The sequence below is a fragment of the Hordeum vulgare genome, chromosome 1H (assembly GCF_904849725.1).
Source record: "Hordeum vulgare subsp. vulgare chromosome 1H, MorexV3_pseudomolecules_assembly, whole genome shotgun sequence".
Lineage (NCBI taxonomy): Eukaryota > Viridiplantae > Streptophyta > Magnoliopsida > Poales > Poaceae > Hordeum > Hordeum vulgare.
Genome location: NC_058518.1, coordinates 36,712,612 through 36,732,294, shown reverse-complemented (window position 1 = coordinate 36,732,294; position 19,683 = coordinate 36,712,612). Strand labels below are relative to the sequence as shown.

Here is a 19,683-nt window from a genome sequence, read left to right as displayed (position 1 = left end):
CTCACCCGTAGCGATGCTTAAGTCAGTCAGAATCATGTTAGCAATAGTTGCATTTTTCGATTATGAAATCTGGCAGATGGATGTCAAAACGGCGGTCCTTAACGGTTTCCTTAAGGAAGAGTTTTATATGATGCAACCCGAAGGTTTTGTCGATCTTAAAAATGCTAACAAAGTATACAAGCTCCAGCGATCCATTTATGGACTGGTGCAAGCATCTCGGAGTTGGAATAAACGCTTTGATGAGGTGATCAAAGCATTTGGGTTTATACAAGTGGTTGGAGAATCTTGTATTTACAAGAAAGTGAGTGGGAGCTCTGTGGAGTTTCTAATATTATATGTGGATGACATATTGCTGATTGGAAACAACGTGGAGTTTTTGGAGAGCATAAAGGATTACTTGAATAAAAGTTTCTCTATGAAGGACCAAGGAGAAGCTGCTTACATTCTAGGCATTAAGATCTATAGGGATAGATCAAAACGTCTGATAGGACTTTCACAAAGCACATACCTTGATAAAGTTTTGAAGAGGTTCAAAATGGAACAGTCCAAGAAGGGGTTCTTGCCAGTCTTACAAGGTAGGAGATTGAGTAAGACTCAGTGCCCAGCAACTGATAAAGATAGAGAGCATATGAGCACCGTCCCCTATGCTTCAGCCATAGGTTCTATCTTGTATGCAATGTTGTGCACTAGACCGGACGTTAGCCTGGCCATAAGTATGGCAGGCAGGTTCCAGAGTAACCCAGGAGTGGATCACTGGACAGCGGTCAAGAATATCCTTAAGTACCTGAAAAGGACTAAGGAGATGTTTCTCGTGTATGGAGGTGACGAAGAGCTCTTTGTAAAAGGTTACATCGATGCAAGCTTTGACACAGATCCGGACGACTCTAAGTCGCAGACCGAATACGTATTTATTCTTAATGGGGGTGCGGTAAGCTGGTGCAGTTCCAAGCAAAGTGTCGTAGCTGATTCTACATGTGAAGCGGAGTACATGGCTGCCTCGGAGGCGGCTAAGGAGGGTGTCTGGATGAAGCAGTTCGTGACGGATCTTGGAGTGGTGCCAAGCGCACTGAATCCAATAACCTTGTTATGTGACAACACGGGTGCCATTGCCTTAGCAAAGGAACCACGGTTTCACAAGAAGACCAGACACATCAAACGACGCTTCAACCTCATCCGCGACTACGTCGAAGGGAAGGACGTAAATATATGCAAAGTGCACACGGATCTGAATGTAGTAGACCCGGTGACTAAACCTCTTCCACGGGCAAAGCATGATCAACACCAGAACTGTATGGGTGTTAGATTTATTACAATGTAATTCGCATGGTGATGTGAGGGCTAGATTATTGACTCTAGTGCAAGTGGGAGACTGTTGGAATTATGCCCTAGAGGGAATGATAAATAAGTTATTATCATAATTCCTGTATCAAGATAATCATTTATTATCCATGCTATAATTGTATTGAATGAAGACTTAGATACATGTGTGGATACATAGACAAAACACTGTCCCTAGCAAGCCTCTAGTTGGCTAGCCAGTTGATCAAGGATTGTCAGGGTCTTCTGACTATGTACAAGGTGTTGTTGCTTGATAACTCGATCACATCATTGGGAAAATCATGTGATGGACTAGACCCAAACTAATAGACGTAGCATGTTGATCGTGTCATTTTGTTGCTACTGTTTTCTGCGTGTCAAGTATTTATTCCTATGACCATGAGATCATATAACTCACTGACACCGGAGGAATGCTTTGTGTGTATCAAACGTCACAACGTAACTGGGTGGCTATAAAGATGCTCTACAGGTATCTTCGAAGGTATTCGTTGAGTTAGTATGGATCAAGAGTGGGATTTGTCACTCCGTGTGACGGAGAGGTATCTCGGGGCCCACTCGGTAATACAACATCACACACAAGCCTTGCAAGCAATGTGACTTAGTGTAAGTTGCGGGATCTTGTATTACGGAACGAGTAAAGAGACTTGCCGGTAAACGAGATTGAAATAGGTATGCGGATACCGACGATCGAATCTCGGGCAAGTAACATACCGAAGGACAAAGGGAATGACATACGGGATTATATGAATCCTTGGCACTGAGGTTCAAACGATAAGATCTTCGTAGAATATGTAGGATCCAATATGGGCATCCAGGTCCCGCTATTGGATATTGACCGAGGAGTCCCTCGGGTCATGTCTACATAGTTCTCGAACCCGCAGGGTCTGCACACTTAAGGTTCGACGTTGTTTTATGCGTATTTGAGTTATATGGTTGGTTACCGAATGTTATTCAGAGTCCCGGATGAGATCACGGACGTCACGAGGGTTTCCAAAATGGTCCGGAAACAAAGATTGATATATAGGATGACCTCATTTGATTACCGGAAGGTTTTTGGAATTACCGGGAATGTACCGGGGATGACGAATGGGTTCCGGATCTTCACCGGGGGGGGGGGGGCACCCCACCCCGGGGAAGCCCATAGGCCTTAGGGGTGTCGCACCAACCCTTAGTGGGCTGGTGGGCAAGCCCAGAGAGGCCCCTGCGCAGGGAGATAGATAGATAATCAAAGGAGAAAAAAAGGGAAGTGGGAAGGAAGGTAAGGACTCCACCTTCCAATCCTAGTTGGACTAGGATTGGAGGAGGACTCCTCCTCCCCCCCATCGGCCGAACCCCTTGGGGCTCTTTGAGCCCCAAGGCAAGGCCCCTCCCCTCCCCCCTATATATACGGAGGTTTTAGGGCTGATTTGAGACAACTTTTTCACGGCAGCCCGACCACATACCTCCACGGTTTTTCCTCTAGATCGCGTTTCTGCGGAGCTCGGGCGGAGCCCTGCTGAGATTAGATCACCACCAACCTGCGGAGCGCCGTCACGCTGCCGGAGAACTCATCTACCTCTCCGTCTCTCTTGCTGGATCATGAAGGCTGAGATCATCGCCGAACTATACGTGTGTTGAACGCGGAGGTGTCGTCCGTTCGGCACTAGATCGGAGCGGATCGCGGGACGGATCGCGGGACGGTTCGTGGGACGGTTCACGGGGCGGATCGAGGGACGTGAGGACGTTCCACTACATCAACCGCGCTTATTAACGCTTCTGCTGTGCGATCTACAAGGGCACGTAGATCTGAAATCACCCTCGTAGATGAACATCACCATGATAGGTTTGCGTGCGCGTAGGAAATTTTTTGTTTCCCATGCGACGTTCCCCAACAGTCCCTACATGTGTATCTTAAAAAACTGGGTGTATTTTTCTTCTTTTTCATTGTGGTGTATATTGTAACTACATGACCTCTTGTTGGAATGAGAGAGAGTAAAGTTGTGTGACCCCCCTGCCCCCCATGCAATTAGCTGGATCCTTGTTGCCATGGTTCAATCTCAAGTACATATGCAAGAGAGAATATTTCTTCAACATTTTGCTTAGGGTAGAGAGATAGTGTACTGGTGCTTGTGGTTCTGCCGGTGCACCAGCCGCAGTAGCACATTTTTAAATATTTCAGAAGTCTGAAAAAATCTAACACATTGGCATAACATTAATGTATATTTTCTTTAAATTTCGTATCAAAATTCAAAACATTGTCTGAGGTAGAAAAATGACAAATTTAACATCAATATGATAATGGATAAAATCTAAAGCCCAATTTATATTATGTACTAACCAGTGTTGAATTTATCATTTTTTATATCAAGCAATGTTTTGAATTTTGATTTTAATTTTTGTAAAAACATACACAATTTTTTTGTTTTTCTGAACATTTTAAAATATGCAAGAGAGTTTGGTTCACCAATAGCACCAGAATCATCGGTGCACAAGATACTACCTCGTTTAGGGTAGCATCTCTGTCCAAAGCCCACGGTATTAGTTAGAGCATCTACAGCCGGATGCCTCGAACAATCCCTCATACATCCGCGGACGTGTTCGGCCAGTGACATGACATGAGATAAAAAAAGTGATGAGATATGAGATAAAAAAAAGTGACTCAATCGGACCCTTTATATCATCCCTATATGTCCTGGCCGTCTACGAACCCTCATATCCATCTCAAATATCGGGAGGATATGAGGGGCTCGCGGACGCGCGCACCTGGTCAGTCCGCCACGTAGGACGCGATCCCACCTCGGACCGCCTTTTCCTTTTCTTTATTAATTTTCTCTCTCTCTTCCTCTTTACCAATCACGTGCAAAGTGACGAGATATATGAGGAAGAAAATGAGGAGTGTGGCTGCGTGGACGGACGAATAGAACGAGCGGACAGTTCGCGGGCATTGGGGGGTATATTTGCTATGTCCGGTTGTAGATGCTCTTACAACACATACCATGTGGTAAGAAACCTTTGAATGAAAATTCAGTTGTGATAATTTAGGTCCTTAAGAGCATCTACAACTAGACTGGACAAATCCACCCCCTATACGCCCGCGGACGTGCCCGGGCACGCACGGGATGCATCCGGACGACCCCTCATATTTCGCTCCGTGCATCGACATACCTCATATCCGCACTCTCAGATCCATACAAAACCATGCATGTCGATCATCCGATAAAAAATGTTCGACTTCAACAGTTGTAAACAAAAGCAAACAATAGCATAGGGTGACAGTCTCTGTCGCGGCAGTCGGGGACGGGGTGGAAGATATCACGGTGGCGGATCGGGACAGGTGGTGAAGATGGAGGAGCAAGGGTGCCGGACGACGAGGGGTCAGGAGCGGGAAATGTTGGCGGACGGCGAGAGGAGGAGGAAGGGTTTGAGGGATTTGATGCAATTTGAGGTAGGGTTCGGCTGTCGGGCCCGACGTGACCGGCGTGCCCGGGCTCCCTCATATCTGCCCCATATTTGGGCTGAAAATGGGGGTGTCGATCAACCCGAACGTTTGAGGCCGGTTTAAAAGGTTCGTGTGGATCGAATTTTTGTGACATGGCAATAATCGAGCGGCCTGCCCGAATGTTTGAGAAGGATTTAACGGGTAGATGCTCTAACTATACTATGAAAAACTACATAATCCTCAAAAAACACATTACTATGATCAATACCCAACAAAGCACTCTCGATGTGCTCAAGAAAACAGAAAAAAACATAGATACACGTATGGTAGAAACAACTGGCTCTACTGCTCTATTTTTCGAAAAAAGAGAAAAAAGCGCACGGTTGTTTTGGAAAAAAAATGGTGACCAGCTCACAATAACACGTGAGATTTCAGCATCATGAGCAGCTCTCCAGAAGGGTCTAGCCGGCCGTCTCATCCTCCTCCTCCTCGGTCTCCACGGTGCTGGACGACACAATTAGCGCCGACGCTTGCATGGATGGGGTGACGGGAGCCCTACACGTCGGGGGAGACATCTCGTCGACGACACCCGCATGTAGCTAAGCGGCCAACTACCTCTTAGCTGCCGGCGACGACGCAACTTATTAGGGCGATGTTCTTCGACTTGCAAGACAAAGCGGAGGTAGGGCCACCGACGGACTAGCTAGGCGGAATGCGTCTCCGTCGTGGCAGTCGGGGACGGGGTGGAAGACCTCACGGTGGTGGATCGGGACATGTGGTGAGGATGGAGAGAAAGGGTGCCGATCGACGAGGGGTCAGGAGCAAAAATGTTGGCGGACGACGGGAGGAGGAAGGTTTTGGGGGATTTGATGCAATTTAAGGTAGGGTCGGGCTATCGGGTCCGACGTGACGGGCGTGCCCGGGCTTCCTCATATATGCCCCATATTTAAGCTGGAAATGGGGGGTACCGATCAACCCGGACGTTTGAGGCCATTTGAGAGGCCCGTGTGGATCGATTTTTTGTGACATGACAGCGATCGAGCGACCTGCCCAAACGTTTGCGAAGGGTTTAACTGGTCCGGCTATAGATGCTCTAACTATACTATGAAAAACTACATAAACCCCAAAAAACACGTTACTATTATCAATTCCCAACAAAGCACTCTCGATTTGCTCTACTGCTCTATTTTTCGAAAAAGAATTGAGAAAAAAAGTGCACGGTTGTTTTGGAAAAAAATGGTGACCAGCTCACAATAACACGTGAGATTTCAGCATCCTGAACAGGCGGCAGACCCAGCCACTGACATAGCGGTCCCACAACAGATGGTCTAGCACACCTCTCCAGCAATCGCGTAGAAAATACTGTACTCCGTATTTCTCAAGCTTGAACGCTCCAGCTCATAATTTCACGTACGATAACAGCACACCAGATCGGCGGCAGACCCCAGCCGCTGACAGGACGGTCCCACACCGTGAGTTCACCGCACCTCTTTACCGAATCGCGTAACAATCATTCGTGAAACTAGGCCGCGGCGGCGCTCCGTCTCCGTTCCTTCCAGAACACGGTATATTTACCGAGGCGAGGCCGTTGCGTTTGCGCAGCGGAGACGGGCCTCACAACCAAACGCGGCGGCAAAGCCGAACCCCTCCCGCCCTCCCCCCGCCCCTCCCCTCCCCCCGCCAACTGCTCGGCGGAATGCTGCACTCGCCGCCGCCGCTGGAGGCGGCCGGGTCGCCCCTCGCGCACAACCGGTGCCTCCTCCGCGACCTCGGAGGCCATGGCGCGGTGCCGGCCGACCCCTCCACGCTCCACGGCGCCGACGCGGCCACCACCAGGTTCCTCCTCGAGAGGATCCTGCGGGAGAGCGGCGTCGCGCGCCGCCTCGTGACCTCCTCGCCTTCTCGGGGGACCTCCTTCGCGGACGCAGCGGACGCCGAGTCGGGGGAGCCCGAGGACGCGGCGGGGTCCTCCCCTGGCCTCGTTCCCGTCGACCGCACCTCCGCGGCTAGCGGCTCGGAGACTTCACCCGCCACCGCCGACCCCTCCCCTCTCTACGGCGCCGACGCGGCCACCACCAGGTTCCTCCTCGAGAGGATTCTGCGGGAGAGCCGTGTCGCGCGCCGCCTCGTGACCTCCTCGCCTTCTCGGGGGACCTCCTTCGCGGACGCAGCGGACGCCGATTCGGGGGAGCCCGAGGACGCGGCGGGGTCCTCCCCTGGCCTCGTTCCCGTCGACCGCACCTCCGCAGCTAGCGGCTCGGAGACTTCGCCCGCCACCGCCGACCCCTGCCCGCTCTACGGCGCCGACGCGGCCACCACCAGGTTCCTCCTCGAGAGGATCCTGCGGGAGAGCGGTGTCGCGCGCCGCCTCGTCGCTTCGTCCTCTCCCCCGGGGTCCTCTTCGGTGGACGCAGCGGACACCGAGTCGGGGGAGCTCGAGGATCCGACGGAGTCCACCCCTGGCCTCGTTCCAGTCTCAGGGACCCCGGATCGCGCCGACCACACCGCCGCAGCTAGCCGCTCGGTCTCTTCGCCCGCCACCGAGCTCCACGCCCCCCTCGAATCAACGGCGCGAGTTCCCGCCAGCCGCTTGTCCACTCTTCTAGGGCCGAATGGTCGCATCGTGATCGTCACCAATCGGCTCCCCGTCACGGCCAACCTCCTCGAAGACGGCCGGTGGCACTTGGTGAGCAGTTCGGGCGGTCTCGCCAGCGCTCTGCGAGGTAATCCCCCTGATCGAGAACCCTCGCGTATTTCTTTCTGGCGATGCGATATGCTGTGAGCTAGGTTGCCAGGATAAGAATATGGTGATATGTCCATTTTTCATAAACGCAAATCTGGTAGTATGTTCGTATATCTGCAGTTAGTATATAGATCAGTGATTATATGAAAATATGGCAGTTTAGGAATACTATTAAGGCGATAGAAACATGGAAAATGCACCATAAATACAATTCTAATTTTCTATAGCTGCTACAAGTTCAACTTGAAGCTATCGGTCACATGTGGGCATGATCTGACCCTCTTTTTGGATATCTTGAGCAAATGTGTATGAACTCTGTTGTAGCTTCCTCTGCATTCTTGTGTACAATACTAGCATCAGAGTCAATCATTTCCCCCATTTCCTGCATCTGCCTCTATAATGTCTCATGATTCCGCAAAGGCCTATCACCTAGATTATTTGCCAGCACATCCTAAAATAGTGTGAGGCACAGATAGCAGTAGACAATGAGAAGACCTATTTTAACAGGCAAGGACACGGCAAAATCTCAAACTCACCATGGGTAAGAAAATGTCGTTTAGATTTGCTGAGTGGAGCACCAGAGCACTGCTAGCTTTCTCTTCTCAAGTGTGCTGCTAGGTCAGGATGGAGGCGTGGGTGTGTGAGAATGATCCAAGGGTTGTCGTTTGTATGTGCTTTAGCATATCAGAGAGGTATGGGGGCTGTATCCCGCAGGTATCTGTTAACTTAATATTGTAGGAAATAGAAAATATTATGGGATACGTGTGTTTGTGTATCTGGACGTATCCAACCCCTGCACGCTAGTTTTATGCCCTATCTGAGTTTGTAGGCTGTGAGCCCCCATGATGTTTTTTTGACATTATATGATGTGATCCGAGCCCTCAATCAGAAGCAATTTTGTTTATTGACAATGTGATGTGCTGCGAGTCATAATTCGGAAGCAATGTTGTGAATTGTGATGTCACAGGTGTTAAAGACGTGGAACTGTTGTTTGTTGGCTGGCCTGGCATCAGCGTCCCCGAGGCCGACCGATCATCCATCACGGAAAAACTACTCACGGAGGTTGGTTAAATTCTCACAAATCCATCTAGTCTTTGCTGTTGTTGATGCATAAGTGGTGATTTGGTTGGGTTAATCAACATTGTTTTTGTTTTTTAAGAGGTGTGTGCCTGTGTTCCTGAATGAGGAGATGATGGACGAGTACTACAGCGGGTATTGCAATAACATTCTATGGCCGCTTTTCCATTACTTGGGGCTTCCACAGGGGTACAAGTTCAATAAGGCAAAAGACTTCGAGTCACAGCTTAAATCATATACTGAGGCAAACCAGATGTTTGCGGATACTGTGAGCGAAATCTGGAAGGAAGGAGATGTTATATGGTGCCATGACTACCATTTGATGTTACTTCCCCAGTTATTGAAGCAGTCCAACAGAAACATGAAGGTGGGCTGGTTCCTGCACACTCCGTTTCCCTCCTCTGAGGTTTACCAGGCATTGCCGAACCGTGAAGCGCTGTTGAAGGCTGTGCTTGAAGCTGACTTAGTGGGGTGAGCCATCTTTTCCCCTCCACTTCCTAGAATTTTTTGCTACTGAAATCCAGACATTAGCTAGGAAAGAGACATTATTTGGATCATAGCGATTTGGGTTTAAAGGATAGCAAGGGTGCATCCCAAGTACACAGCAACCCAAGTGAGCAAAGGGAACATGACCTGTGCTGTTTAGGTTCTGGAGAGCCACCTGTTACTTCCAAGCAGCTCAGCTTCCACATAAGTTCAGCCACGAGGAACTGCAGTCCCTACTCCTGCCTTCAAGGATGAGGTTGTCATTGTTTGCTCCTAGGGTGATGCAGGAAGGGAGATGGTGGCAACATGACGGTTGGGAACATTAATTGCGATGGGTTAGGGTGGGCTAGGAATAGGATACCATGTAGTCCTTAGGGGCAATTCTGCATGTCTCTCCACCAGGGAGAGCACCAGGGTTTGCACATAACCCAATCAAATTGCATGTCTTAATGTAACAGTTGACCAGTTGTTTACTATCATTAGGTGTGCATTGGTCCTCACAAAGTTATTTTCCCCTGTAGCTATATTGTCTCTCTTCTCTGTCCTCCAACCTCTCCCAGTGCTGCCAGCAGCTATTCTTAAAGTGTCTGTATGGAACGCCTGGTAACTCCTAGGCAAGCTAGGCGCTAGGCAGTGGCAAAACCCACAATTAATGCCTAGTACTTATTTGAACCTTGTCGTTTAATCCCAGTTGTAATTTATAGGAAGTATCAACTTTCTATAGCGCAGGGTTCCTTTCATGTGTACTCATGCTTCCTTTTTCAGGTTTCATACGTACGGGTATGCAAGGCACTTTGTGAGTGCTTGCACCAGCCTGCTGGGTCTTGAGGGTTGCCTTGGAGGCATTGAGTTTAAAGGAAGAATTGTCAAAGTGGATGCTGTACGTATGGAAACTTCAATTTTTTTTTGTTATTTTATCTTCTCTGAAACTTTCAAGATGATTTCCAATGTTGTTAATACAACATCACTATCTTGTTGTACATACTGACTTGTTCATCATGATATCTGAATCTTATCACCATTCAGAAGATTTGAAATTATTTGTTTATACATGCAAGAATTGATTCTGTTTAATACTCTATTTTAAAATGTCTAGTTTCCAATCGGGATAGACGCTCAGCATTTTAAAGAATCTTTGGATCGTGTCACAGTCAAAGATAAAATAGCCGAATTGAAATCCACTTTTGCTGGTCGAAAGGTATGAACATACTTCCTATAGTTCTAAGTTGTTTTTGAGGCTTTGTGTAACACAATTTATGGATAATACTTGTTGACATGTATTTATGTGCTAAAACAAAATGTCATACCACCAGATGTTTGTATCACCTCAATAGTTAGCTCTTTAATTTTGTTTGGCAATCATATATACATCTTGATTATCAACAATTTACGTTATTTCCATTCGTTGTTGTTTGCTAATGTGAAAGGTAATGCTTGGTGTTGACCGGTTAGACATGATTAAAGGACTTCTGCAAAAATTATTGGCCTTTGAGAAATTTCTTGAGGAGAACAAGGGTAGGGCATCCAAAGTGGTTCTTGTGCAAATCGCTGTGCCAACTAGAAGTGACGTACCTGAATGTAAGGTCCATTTCTTGGGTTGTTTATAATTGTGGAGGACCCCCTACACAAGTAACTTATGAGATTGAGATGCTGAATATTTACTTACTTGAATAAGTTTATAATTATTACCAGTGCAGTGTGATATTATGCTTTTAGAAATAGTGTACTACTTTGTAGTGCCAAGATAAAAATGCTTGATTAAGATTTAACGGTCTCAAATCTGAAGATAACAAGATCACATGCATAATAATTATATATTTTCAACCCATAGAAATATTTTTTGTTCTCTTATTTTTAGACCAATACTCTAATATCACATAAATAGTTGGATAATTTTTAATTTTGCGCCCACAAGCGGAGTGTTTGCACTGACTGACTATTGATTAGCAGAATTAGATCATTTTGGTATTTTACCAAGAAATAAAGATGATTTAACATTTAGGCATACGATGTTCATTATAGGCAGTTTTTAGTCATAAGATTTAACTTTTGATATCATGTACTAACCACTAGGGTATTCAAGAAATGGTTTCTGCTGAAAACACTCATGGTATCCAGCAGTTTATCAAAAATGTGACCAAATATTTGGAAATATTCTAGTGACAATGCTTCTCTTTCTAGACCACAGGACTAGCTGCACTTAGCATGATTTTTTTTCCATGTTTGTTAATGTTTTATTTACTCATATGAGCAGATCAAGAGCTGAAAAGTCAAGTGCATGAGATGGTTGGACGTGTAAACGGAAAATTTGGAACATTTGAAACCCTCCCTATTATGCATCTGGTTCGTTCCCTTCCCCTATGCACACAGATTTTATATCTGATTTATTAAGAACCAGCATTTACATTCCTTTTGTAATGGACTAGTACCCAGTAAATGTTTGTATTGAAATAAATCTTAATCGTCATAACTACAGTAAAGATGTTAATTTTGGGCATTTTGTGTTATTACAATTTACGACAGAAATGTAAGTGAACTTTTTCCTGACGTTGTTTATCTTACAGGATACAACCATTAAATTTGAGACACTGTGTGCTCTTTATGCAATCACTGGTACTATTTCTTGTAAATATGTCCTTTGCGTTTATCACTCATATCATTATGTTCTAGAACTATTGTAATTGTGAATATATTCTGTGTTGCTCAGATGTGGCTCTGATAACATCACTGAGAGATGGAATGAATCTTGTAAGCTATGAATATGTTGCCTGTCAAGAAGCAAATAAAGGTGTTCTGATACTGAGTGAGGTAAGCTGACCTGAACGATACTTGTACGTATCTCCTGGTGCTGATGTGGTCACTATACATTTGTATGTTGCATATTTCTCTTTTTCTTGAAATATGGGGTCAGTGTTACATGAATTGCTGTTATTCCTATTTTCAGTGTGCAGGGGCAGCGCAATCTCTTGGAGCTGGGGCTATTATAGTAAACCCATGGAATACTGCAGAAGTAGCACGCGCGATGAAACGTGCTTTGGATATGTTACCTGATGAAAGGGAGAAACGTCACAGGCATAATTATGAAATTGTGTCAGCTCACACTGCACAAGACTGGGCAGAAAACTATGTCTGGTAAGAAGCGCATGCTTTACAATCTGGTGTGGAGTTTGGAAGACTAGTATTCATCAGTTGATTGGATATATTTTTTGCCATACCCATATTATTCTTACTACCCTTGAGATTTTTACAGTTATAGTATTTCTTTTCCTGCAGGGCGCTCAATGCTGCAACTATTAAAGCTCCGCTAGGAACAGGAAAAAGTGTTGGACTCCCTATTAAAGAAGCAGCTAAACAATACGTGCAATCCAAAAGTCGTTTGCTCATATTGGTAAATATTGCAGCATTTCTCTTTATTTTCCCATTATAAATTTACTTGGTCGTTTCATTATTTGTTTGGAAATTTTTTTAATACTGACATTTTTTTAAAGGAACCTCTGAATACACACTGTTTAATGTTGTCGTGTATGTTGCACTCATCATCTTCTTTCAGCAATAATCAAAGGCTTACATAGTGCCTTATTTATTTAGAGTACACACATGTGTGCGTGCATGTATACGCGTATGTGTGCGTGTAACTTGGGGTTGCTATCGAGTATTCGAAGAAAACCAAGACATGGCGAGCCAACTGGTACATTTTTTGGTTGAAAGTTAAGCTTAAGCCTCATGTCTAGAAATTATTCAAAATAATAGCGGGTGACTCACTGCCTATTAGTCTTATGAGTTTTATATGCTGGTTCAGCTGGGCACCCTCATTTGCTTTCCTTTCAATAAGAAAACTTATAATATGTCAAATTAGATGCACGTAATCACAATGGCGTTTCCCTCAGGAAACAGAACTGTACAAAATGTGTAGTGATTTTTTGCTTGTGAATGAAGGAAGATGTATTGATCTTCCATGCCTTGAGCCATCTTGTGATGATTTCCTCAGATTATGATTTATGTTTGTTCTATCCTCAATAACTTTTGGTGCACTTTGTTATAACATTGTTTACATAGCGCCACTAACAATCGTGTTTCTATACAGGGCTTTAATGCGACATTGACTGAACAGGTCCAATCTTTTGAGAGAAGGGCTACTGACCAAAATGGGAACACGACACTCAAGTTGAACCCTGGGTTGAAGGGATCCCTGAAAACCCTTTGTGACAGTGAGGATACAACTGTTATTGTTGTCAGTGGTCATGGCAAAAGTGTTCTCGATGAGGTAACCTCTTAATGATTCTCATTTGCCTCTTACATTTTGTATCGTCAAATCTCTGGTTGAAAATGACAAACGCATTTCCTGCATGTAGAATTTCGGAGAATTTAAAATGTGGCTATCAGCAGAGAATGGGGTGTTTCTACGACAAACTGGTGAAGACTGGACCACCGGATCTGGGCCTCTGGAAATTACCCACCATGGCAGTGTAAAGGTGCATCTACTTGGTGAACTGTGTTCTGTTGTTGCAGTTTTGTGGTTACTCTTCTGACGCATGCTATTCTTTTCCAGAAAGTTTTTGAATACTTCACTAGAAGAACCCCAAAGTCTTACCGTGAACCGCGTGACAGATCATTTGTGTGGAACTATAAATATGCGGGTCAGTGTTTAATTTACATTCATGATTCCTGTATCAGCACAAACCAAAACGTCCATGTTCCTAATTTTCATACAAATGTTCCACAGAGGATCAGTTTGGAACAAATCAGGCGAAGGATATGCTACAGCACCTCGGGGCATATTCATTGTCAAACCAAAGGGCTGAGGTTATTCAAGGCAGCCGGTCAATTGAAGTGCGCCCTGTGGGAGTCACCAAGGTCAGTTCCCTTCTTGTTCTTTAATCGAAACACGCATGATTTAGTGGTTATTTGTTATGCAAGAAAAAGAAGGTACAAGGATGGAAGATAATGGTTATTAGCTGCGTTTTCTAAACTTGATACTTTCTTTTTGCATATAGAAGATCGAACATATTGCTTGTTGGCTATGTTGTATACACTGATCCATTTTTTGTGTCCAGGGTAATGCCATTAATAAAATTCTACAGGACTTAGATCGCAAGAAAATCATAACCACTCCAGTTGATTATGTCTTGTGCATTGGACACTTCCTTGCGAAGGTAATTGCTGAGTTTTCTCTACTGTGTTGTTTTTATGTAAATTTAGTTGAACAGAAAGAAACAGGACAAAAGATTAATATGAATAATTATGTTTGGAGTCAAAGGAGATTTTTTAATTTTGTAAGGCATGAAGCCTATCAAAAGCATCCAGCCACAACGATTAAAGTAGAAAACAGAAGGCAAGACACAATTTATTTGAAACAAAGAAGACAAAGGTTCAACTTAGTAATAGATCGGTTCTCCATTTTCTAATTTGAAACAAAGAAGACAAAGGTTCAACTTAGTAATAGATCGGTTCTCCATTTTCTATTCTATATTTCTAAGTTCAGATTTTGCAGACCAACAAAAAAATTCTAATTTTCAAGTTCACAATAAGAATCATAATCATACCCAAAGGTCCAGTGTTGCAATCTAAATTCAGCGAGACACCTATTGTGGATGCATCACAGTTAGAAAATGAAATTAGTAGAAGAGAAATCAACTTCCAACAATATGGTGATATTGCAATATGTATTCAGATTTCTGATTTCATTTGTTTGCCACGCAATCTAAATGTATAACCAACAATTCAGGATTTATGCATTATCATATGAAGTTTGGAATAGTGTATCCTAGGAATCCAGTGGAAGCCATTTGTCTCCTATTCACTCTTGTGCTACGAGTCATGTGATTTGGTCGGTAGCTATGCTGAAACTCAATGTTGAACGATATTACACCATTTTTCAGGATGAAGACATCTATACCTTATTCGACCACATTGTTCAAACTGAATCGGGAGGAAAGACAGAGGGGTGGCAAGAAGATTGCATGAGCATCGAGTTTGACCTCAAGCCTGAGAAATACTTCCCATGTACTGTTGGGAGGGAACGATCTCTAGCACAGTACAAGGTTGAGGGAACAAGCGATGTCGCCTGCTTACTGCACGAGCTTGCGTCTGCTGACACAGTAGATCATGATATGATTCGGGAGCTATGAGCGACTAGTGACTTGGCCTTTTGTCATTCTCTGACTCCGAAGGGTACAGATACTAAAAAAAAAGGGTTCTTCGCGTTGGTACATATACTATAAGGAATTCTAGGCTAAGCAAAACAAAAGAAGTGGTACAGATACTACAAGAAATTGATATTTTTAGATCTAAGAATGCAAAAAGAGGTTTGAGAATTCTTCACTTTGGTGACTGATCTGCAACTGCAGAAGTTTTGATCGATGCGTGTATAGAACATGATGCTGTAAAACTGAGACATGATGGCACCAAAGTATGATTCTTTTGTGGATTTTATTCAATTGAAATTCTTCTTTCATTCATTCTTTCTTTCTTTGTGCTTGGTTAGCTGTTCACTTGTGTTATTGTGCTCCTATTTTCCTTGGAAATGCAGTGAAAAGCACGAATGTGTACTGTTTGGTACTGCATTTCTTTATGCATCTTTGCAGCAATATTGAGCACCATGCAAGAAAATATGGCAACATAGGCTCGTTCTTCTGTCCTTGGTTTCTGGTTTTTCAAGTCATCGCCGTTGATTATGGCATTGGGGTTTGTTTTGCAAATTGAACAGGCAAACATTTAATGTGTTCTACTCGTTTTGATCCATGTCATGCTGCTGTTTCATTCATTGTTTGTCTTATGTCTATATGTAACGATGTCAGAAATATTTTTTGTGAGGTTTGTTCTGGACGTATCAGGCATGTGTTTGTGCTAGAGAAATGTGAATTTGGAGAAGACTATTTCTTCCCGAGAGCATCTGGTTTATTCACGCATCGACTCATCTGTTGTACCTTGTGATCATAAGATAACTAACGGTGAGCAAAGAATATTTTTTGAATTAATATTATATGCGAGTGTCTTTGAAGCGCACTCCAACCTAAGACCGATTCGGTGTGAGCGACATTTCCCCTCCTCCTTTGGCTGCCAACAGTCCACACCGACGATGTCATGGACTCCGCCTTGGTACCATGTCCCATTCCCTTGGTTTGGAGGTAGAACATGTGACGACATGTTGCTCATCCGCCTTGGTCCCATGTCCCATTCCCTTGGTTTGGAGGTGGAACATGTGACTTCAGTGACATGTTGCTCCTCCTGTGTACTACTCCCTCGACCCAACGATACCCCGCCATCGCCTAGGCCAACATCTCATCCACCCTACTATCATGCAACTCCCAAATCTCACATTCCATAACCACACTCCCCACAAACACATGCAATATCCATGTTGTAAGAGCACAATTTATCCTAAGCAGTTTTGGTGGTTGATGACGTGATGCCCCTCGCAGACTAATCGTGTGTATTGAACTTTCAAAGAATTATCAGGTGGTACGAGACGGTTATATTTCCCTTAGTGATTGAAAGAGAAGACGATGCTTAGCTATCGATTTAATGTTAGTGGACTTGAGTCATAGGTAATCCCGTACTATCAAGAGGGGATCCACGTTTGAAAGGTTGGGTGGAACAAACTCTCTCACTCTTGCACCCCATCCGTTTAAACCAGAAGCTGCCTAAGCGGAAGTACTGCTCTGGGGAACGGTAGTACCGCTCTAGCGTTACTACCCCCCTCCAGGGCCGGTCTCTCTTCCGCTTATGGTTTTCTTCTAGTATCCTCAGGGGCTTTTTATTTTTTGAGCGGAAGTACCACCTAGGGGGAGCGGTAGTACCGCTCCAGCGGTACTGCCGCCCTCCCCCTACCGCTCCCACTTCCGCTTAATTAATTCTTTTGGTATCGGTGTTCCCCTTCAACAAAACTAAGCGGAAGTGCCGCTTGGAGCAGGGCGGTAGTACCGCTCTGGCGGAACACCGCCCCTCTGGCTATGTTCTATCGCCTGTGGCGGCTGGTACTTCCGTGCAAGCGGAAGTACCACCCACCTGCACGGTACTACCGCTTAGCTGAGTCTTTGGGCAAAATAACGGCCAGATCCCCCCACTATATATAGGAGTCATCTTCCCTGAGGCGACCTTACCTTTTTCTGCTCGAAGCACCATTGCTACCCCAAGCTCAAACTTGCCTGATCTCTCTCCCTAGCCATCAATCCTTGTTGATGCTCTACTATTTGGATGAGAAGGCCTTGATCCACACTTCCACCAAGAGAAAAGTCGTTCCCCCATTAATCCCTCGCGGATCTTGTTACTCTTGGGTGTTTGAGCACCCTAGACGGAAGAGGTCACCTCAAAGCCATATTCCATTGCGGTGAAGCTCCGGGTCTTGTTGGGAGCCTTCAATTCAGTTGTGAAGATTGCCCCAACCTTGTTCGTAAATGTTCGATCGTCGCCTTCAAGGGCACCAATAGTGGAATCACGACATCTCGCATTGTGTGAGGGCGTGAGGAGAATACGGTGGCGTTAGTGGCATCTTGGGGACCATTGTGCCTCCACACCGCTCCAACGGAGACGTACTTCGCCTTAAAGGGAAGGAATTTCGGAAACACATCATCGTCTTCATCGATTCCAATTGTGGTTACTTCTTATCTTTACTTGTATTTGTTATTTACTTGTTATTCATGTTGCTAGCATCATATAGGTTGCTCACTTAGTTGCATCAGTACTAAGAGAAAGGCTAGTAGTACCACTTGTTTTACCAATAACAGTAGCGCTGGTGACAGCACTACTGCTAAGGCGTTACAGCTAAGGCGCTACAGCTAAGTTTTAGCATTAGCGCTGGAAAACCAACGCTACTCGTAAGTAAGGTAGCAGTAGCGCTGGTAGACAAAAAGCGCTGCTGCTAAACCAGCGCTACTGCTAATATTCCTACCAGCGCTACTGTTAATATTCCCGCTTTCAAGAATTTAATTCCCCTCTACGTATTTGTACCCCCTCTACGTATTTGTGCATGTTTTATATAGTAATTTCATCATATCATAATAAACATACATTAATCTTATCATATCATACACATAAAGTAGTATCGTCATATATACCATCATCATCATCCATCACAAATATCACCACATCTCGAAAATAGCGATACACAAGTCATGTCTTGAATAAATGCAACTGCATGGTCATGGCACATCCACAGGTTCCATCATATCTATCTAAACCATGATGTAGAAGAGAAGAGCGATCACCATGAGCAAGAGTGCGACTATGTAGTACTTCTTGCGGCACCGGTTTCGCTCCCTCTCTTGCTGTAGCATCCACCTCAAGTAACTCTTTTCCGTTTAGGCTCTATTGTTGAACCCTCTGTGGCTAGCATCCGGGTACATGTCCACCTCGGCTTGAGCGTCTGACCAGTGGTCGTACACTCCTAGAACCCTCCCAATGAATACGATGTAGCAGTCCTTCGCCATCTCAGATCTATGTACCTGCATCATAAGTTGATGAATTCAACGATAATATGCAACATAATGTAGTTGAGAAACACAAAGATGCATAGTTAGCAAAATACAAGCAACCTATAGTAAACATAAATAATGAAGTTCCTCATACACAAACTAATTAACTAGAGCGATGTACGCTAGTTCATAGAAAGACAGTAGTACTAATTATAAACACACATTGTCATGGTACGTCACTCCTCCATGTCGGCGCTCCAATCTTCATAGTCAGGGATGAAGGACCCAAGCTTCTTGAAAGGATTCAGATCCAGACGCTGAGCGAGTAGCAGTTCTCGGACATTCTCCCGCCTCATTCGCCCATGGAAGAACATCCCTGTTTGTTCGACGACCTCCTTCATGATCACTTGGGCAAGTTCACACTGTATGTGATAAAACTCAGCTCGGATTCAATGATCCGGTGTCCTTCCTATACTTGTGGCCCAATTGACAATCTCGGCATCACCGAAAGTAGCTGACATGCGAAGTCGTTGTTTATCCCTTCTATACTCGATCATGTGATGCATGAGGTAGAATCCATTAGCCTTACTATCATTCGGTTGCTGGATGCCGCAGAAGTCGGTCTTATGGCCGAAAGCGGGCTCTTTATTCCTGTATTCCTGTACTTTTTCACCTGGATATATTCACAAGTGAGGTTGAAGGTTAAAGTGACACTATCGAGAACACTCTTTATGTGCGTTTAATCCTTTTTCTTGATGTTCTTCGTCGAGTCCAACTACAGAGCGTGGGAGTATTGTGGTACAGACAAATGAGGACGCCCCCCGGCTGCGCAAAATAAGTACACCTCAAATTAGCCTCCATGCTTGCAAAGGAATGATCAAAACTTACGAAAGGATATCCACAGTTGACTTACGTGGGATGATAAGGCAGGAGAATCGTTTCTTTGTCCTTATTAGCGACCATGAACTCGCTGATGTACTTGCTCACATAGTCACGGTGCTCTTTGCAGACTGCCAAGAAGCTCTAGTGCATATAGTATCGGTCCGCGACACAAATTATTCTATGTTCTCACGCCTGATGATGTAGTTGAGATACAACGCATAAAGACGGATGAACTGAAAATCCAGCTTGGTCATGTGGAACATGTCGTATATATAGTCAAATCGTAGGATGAACTTATCCACGGGCCATCTATCGACGTATGACAT

At 44.8% G+C, this 19,683-nt stretch overlaps 1 protein-coding gene across 1 annotated transcript; it reads left to right on the top strand.

The window, feature by feature from the left end:
• The first annotated feature begins 6,365 nt into the window (after positions 1-6,365).
• On the top strand, positions 6,366-15,520 carry LOC123407826 (alpha,alpha-trehalose-phosphate synthase [UDP-forming] 1-like). The gene is made up of 17 exons (XM_045101084.1): positions 6,366-7,479; positions 8,467-8,561; positions 8,659-9,047; positions 9,828-9,942; positions 10,159-10,260; positions 10,490-10,640; positions 11,317-11,405; positions 11,627-11,675; positions 11,770-11,870; positions 12,007-12,194; positions 12,336-12,450; positions 13,147-13,326; positions 13,415-13,534; positions 13,612-13,699; positions 13,786-13,916; positions 14,117-14,215; positions 14,942-15,520. The coding sequence occupies exons 1-17, from the start codon at positions 6,453-6,455 to the stop codon at positions 15,188-15,190; spliced, it is 3,288 nt and encodes a 1,095-aa protein (XP_044957019.1). The 5' UTR covers positions 6,366-6,452; the 3' UTR covers positions 15,191-15,520.
• Positions 15,521-19,683: the final 4,163 nt, after the last annotated feature.

Coding starts and splice junctions, on each gene's coding strand:
- LOC123407826 (XM_045101084.1), top strand. CDS start 6,453: ATGCTGCACTCGCCGCCGCCGCTGGAGGCGGCCGGGTCGCCCCTCGCG. Junction 10,641..11,316: donor TAGAAGTGACGTACCTGAAT/GTAAGGTCCATT, acceptor TCATATGAGCAG/ATCAAGAGCTGAAAAGTCAA. Junction 14,216..14,941: donor TTGGACACTTCCTTGCGAAG/GTAATTGCTGAG, acceptor ACCATTTTTCAG/GATGAAGACATCTATACCTT.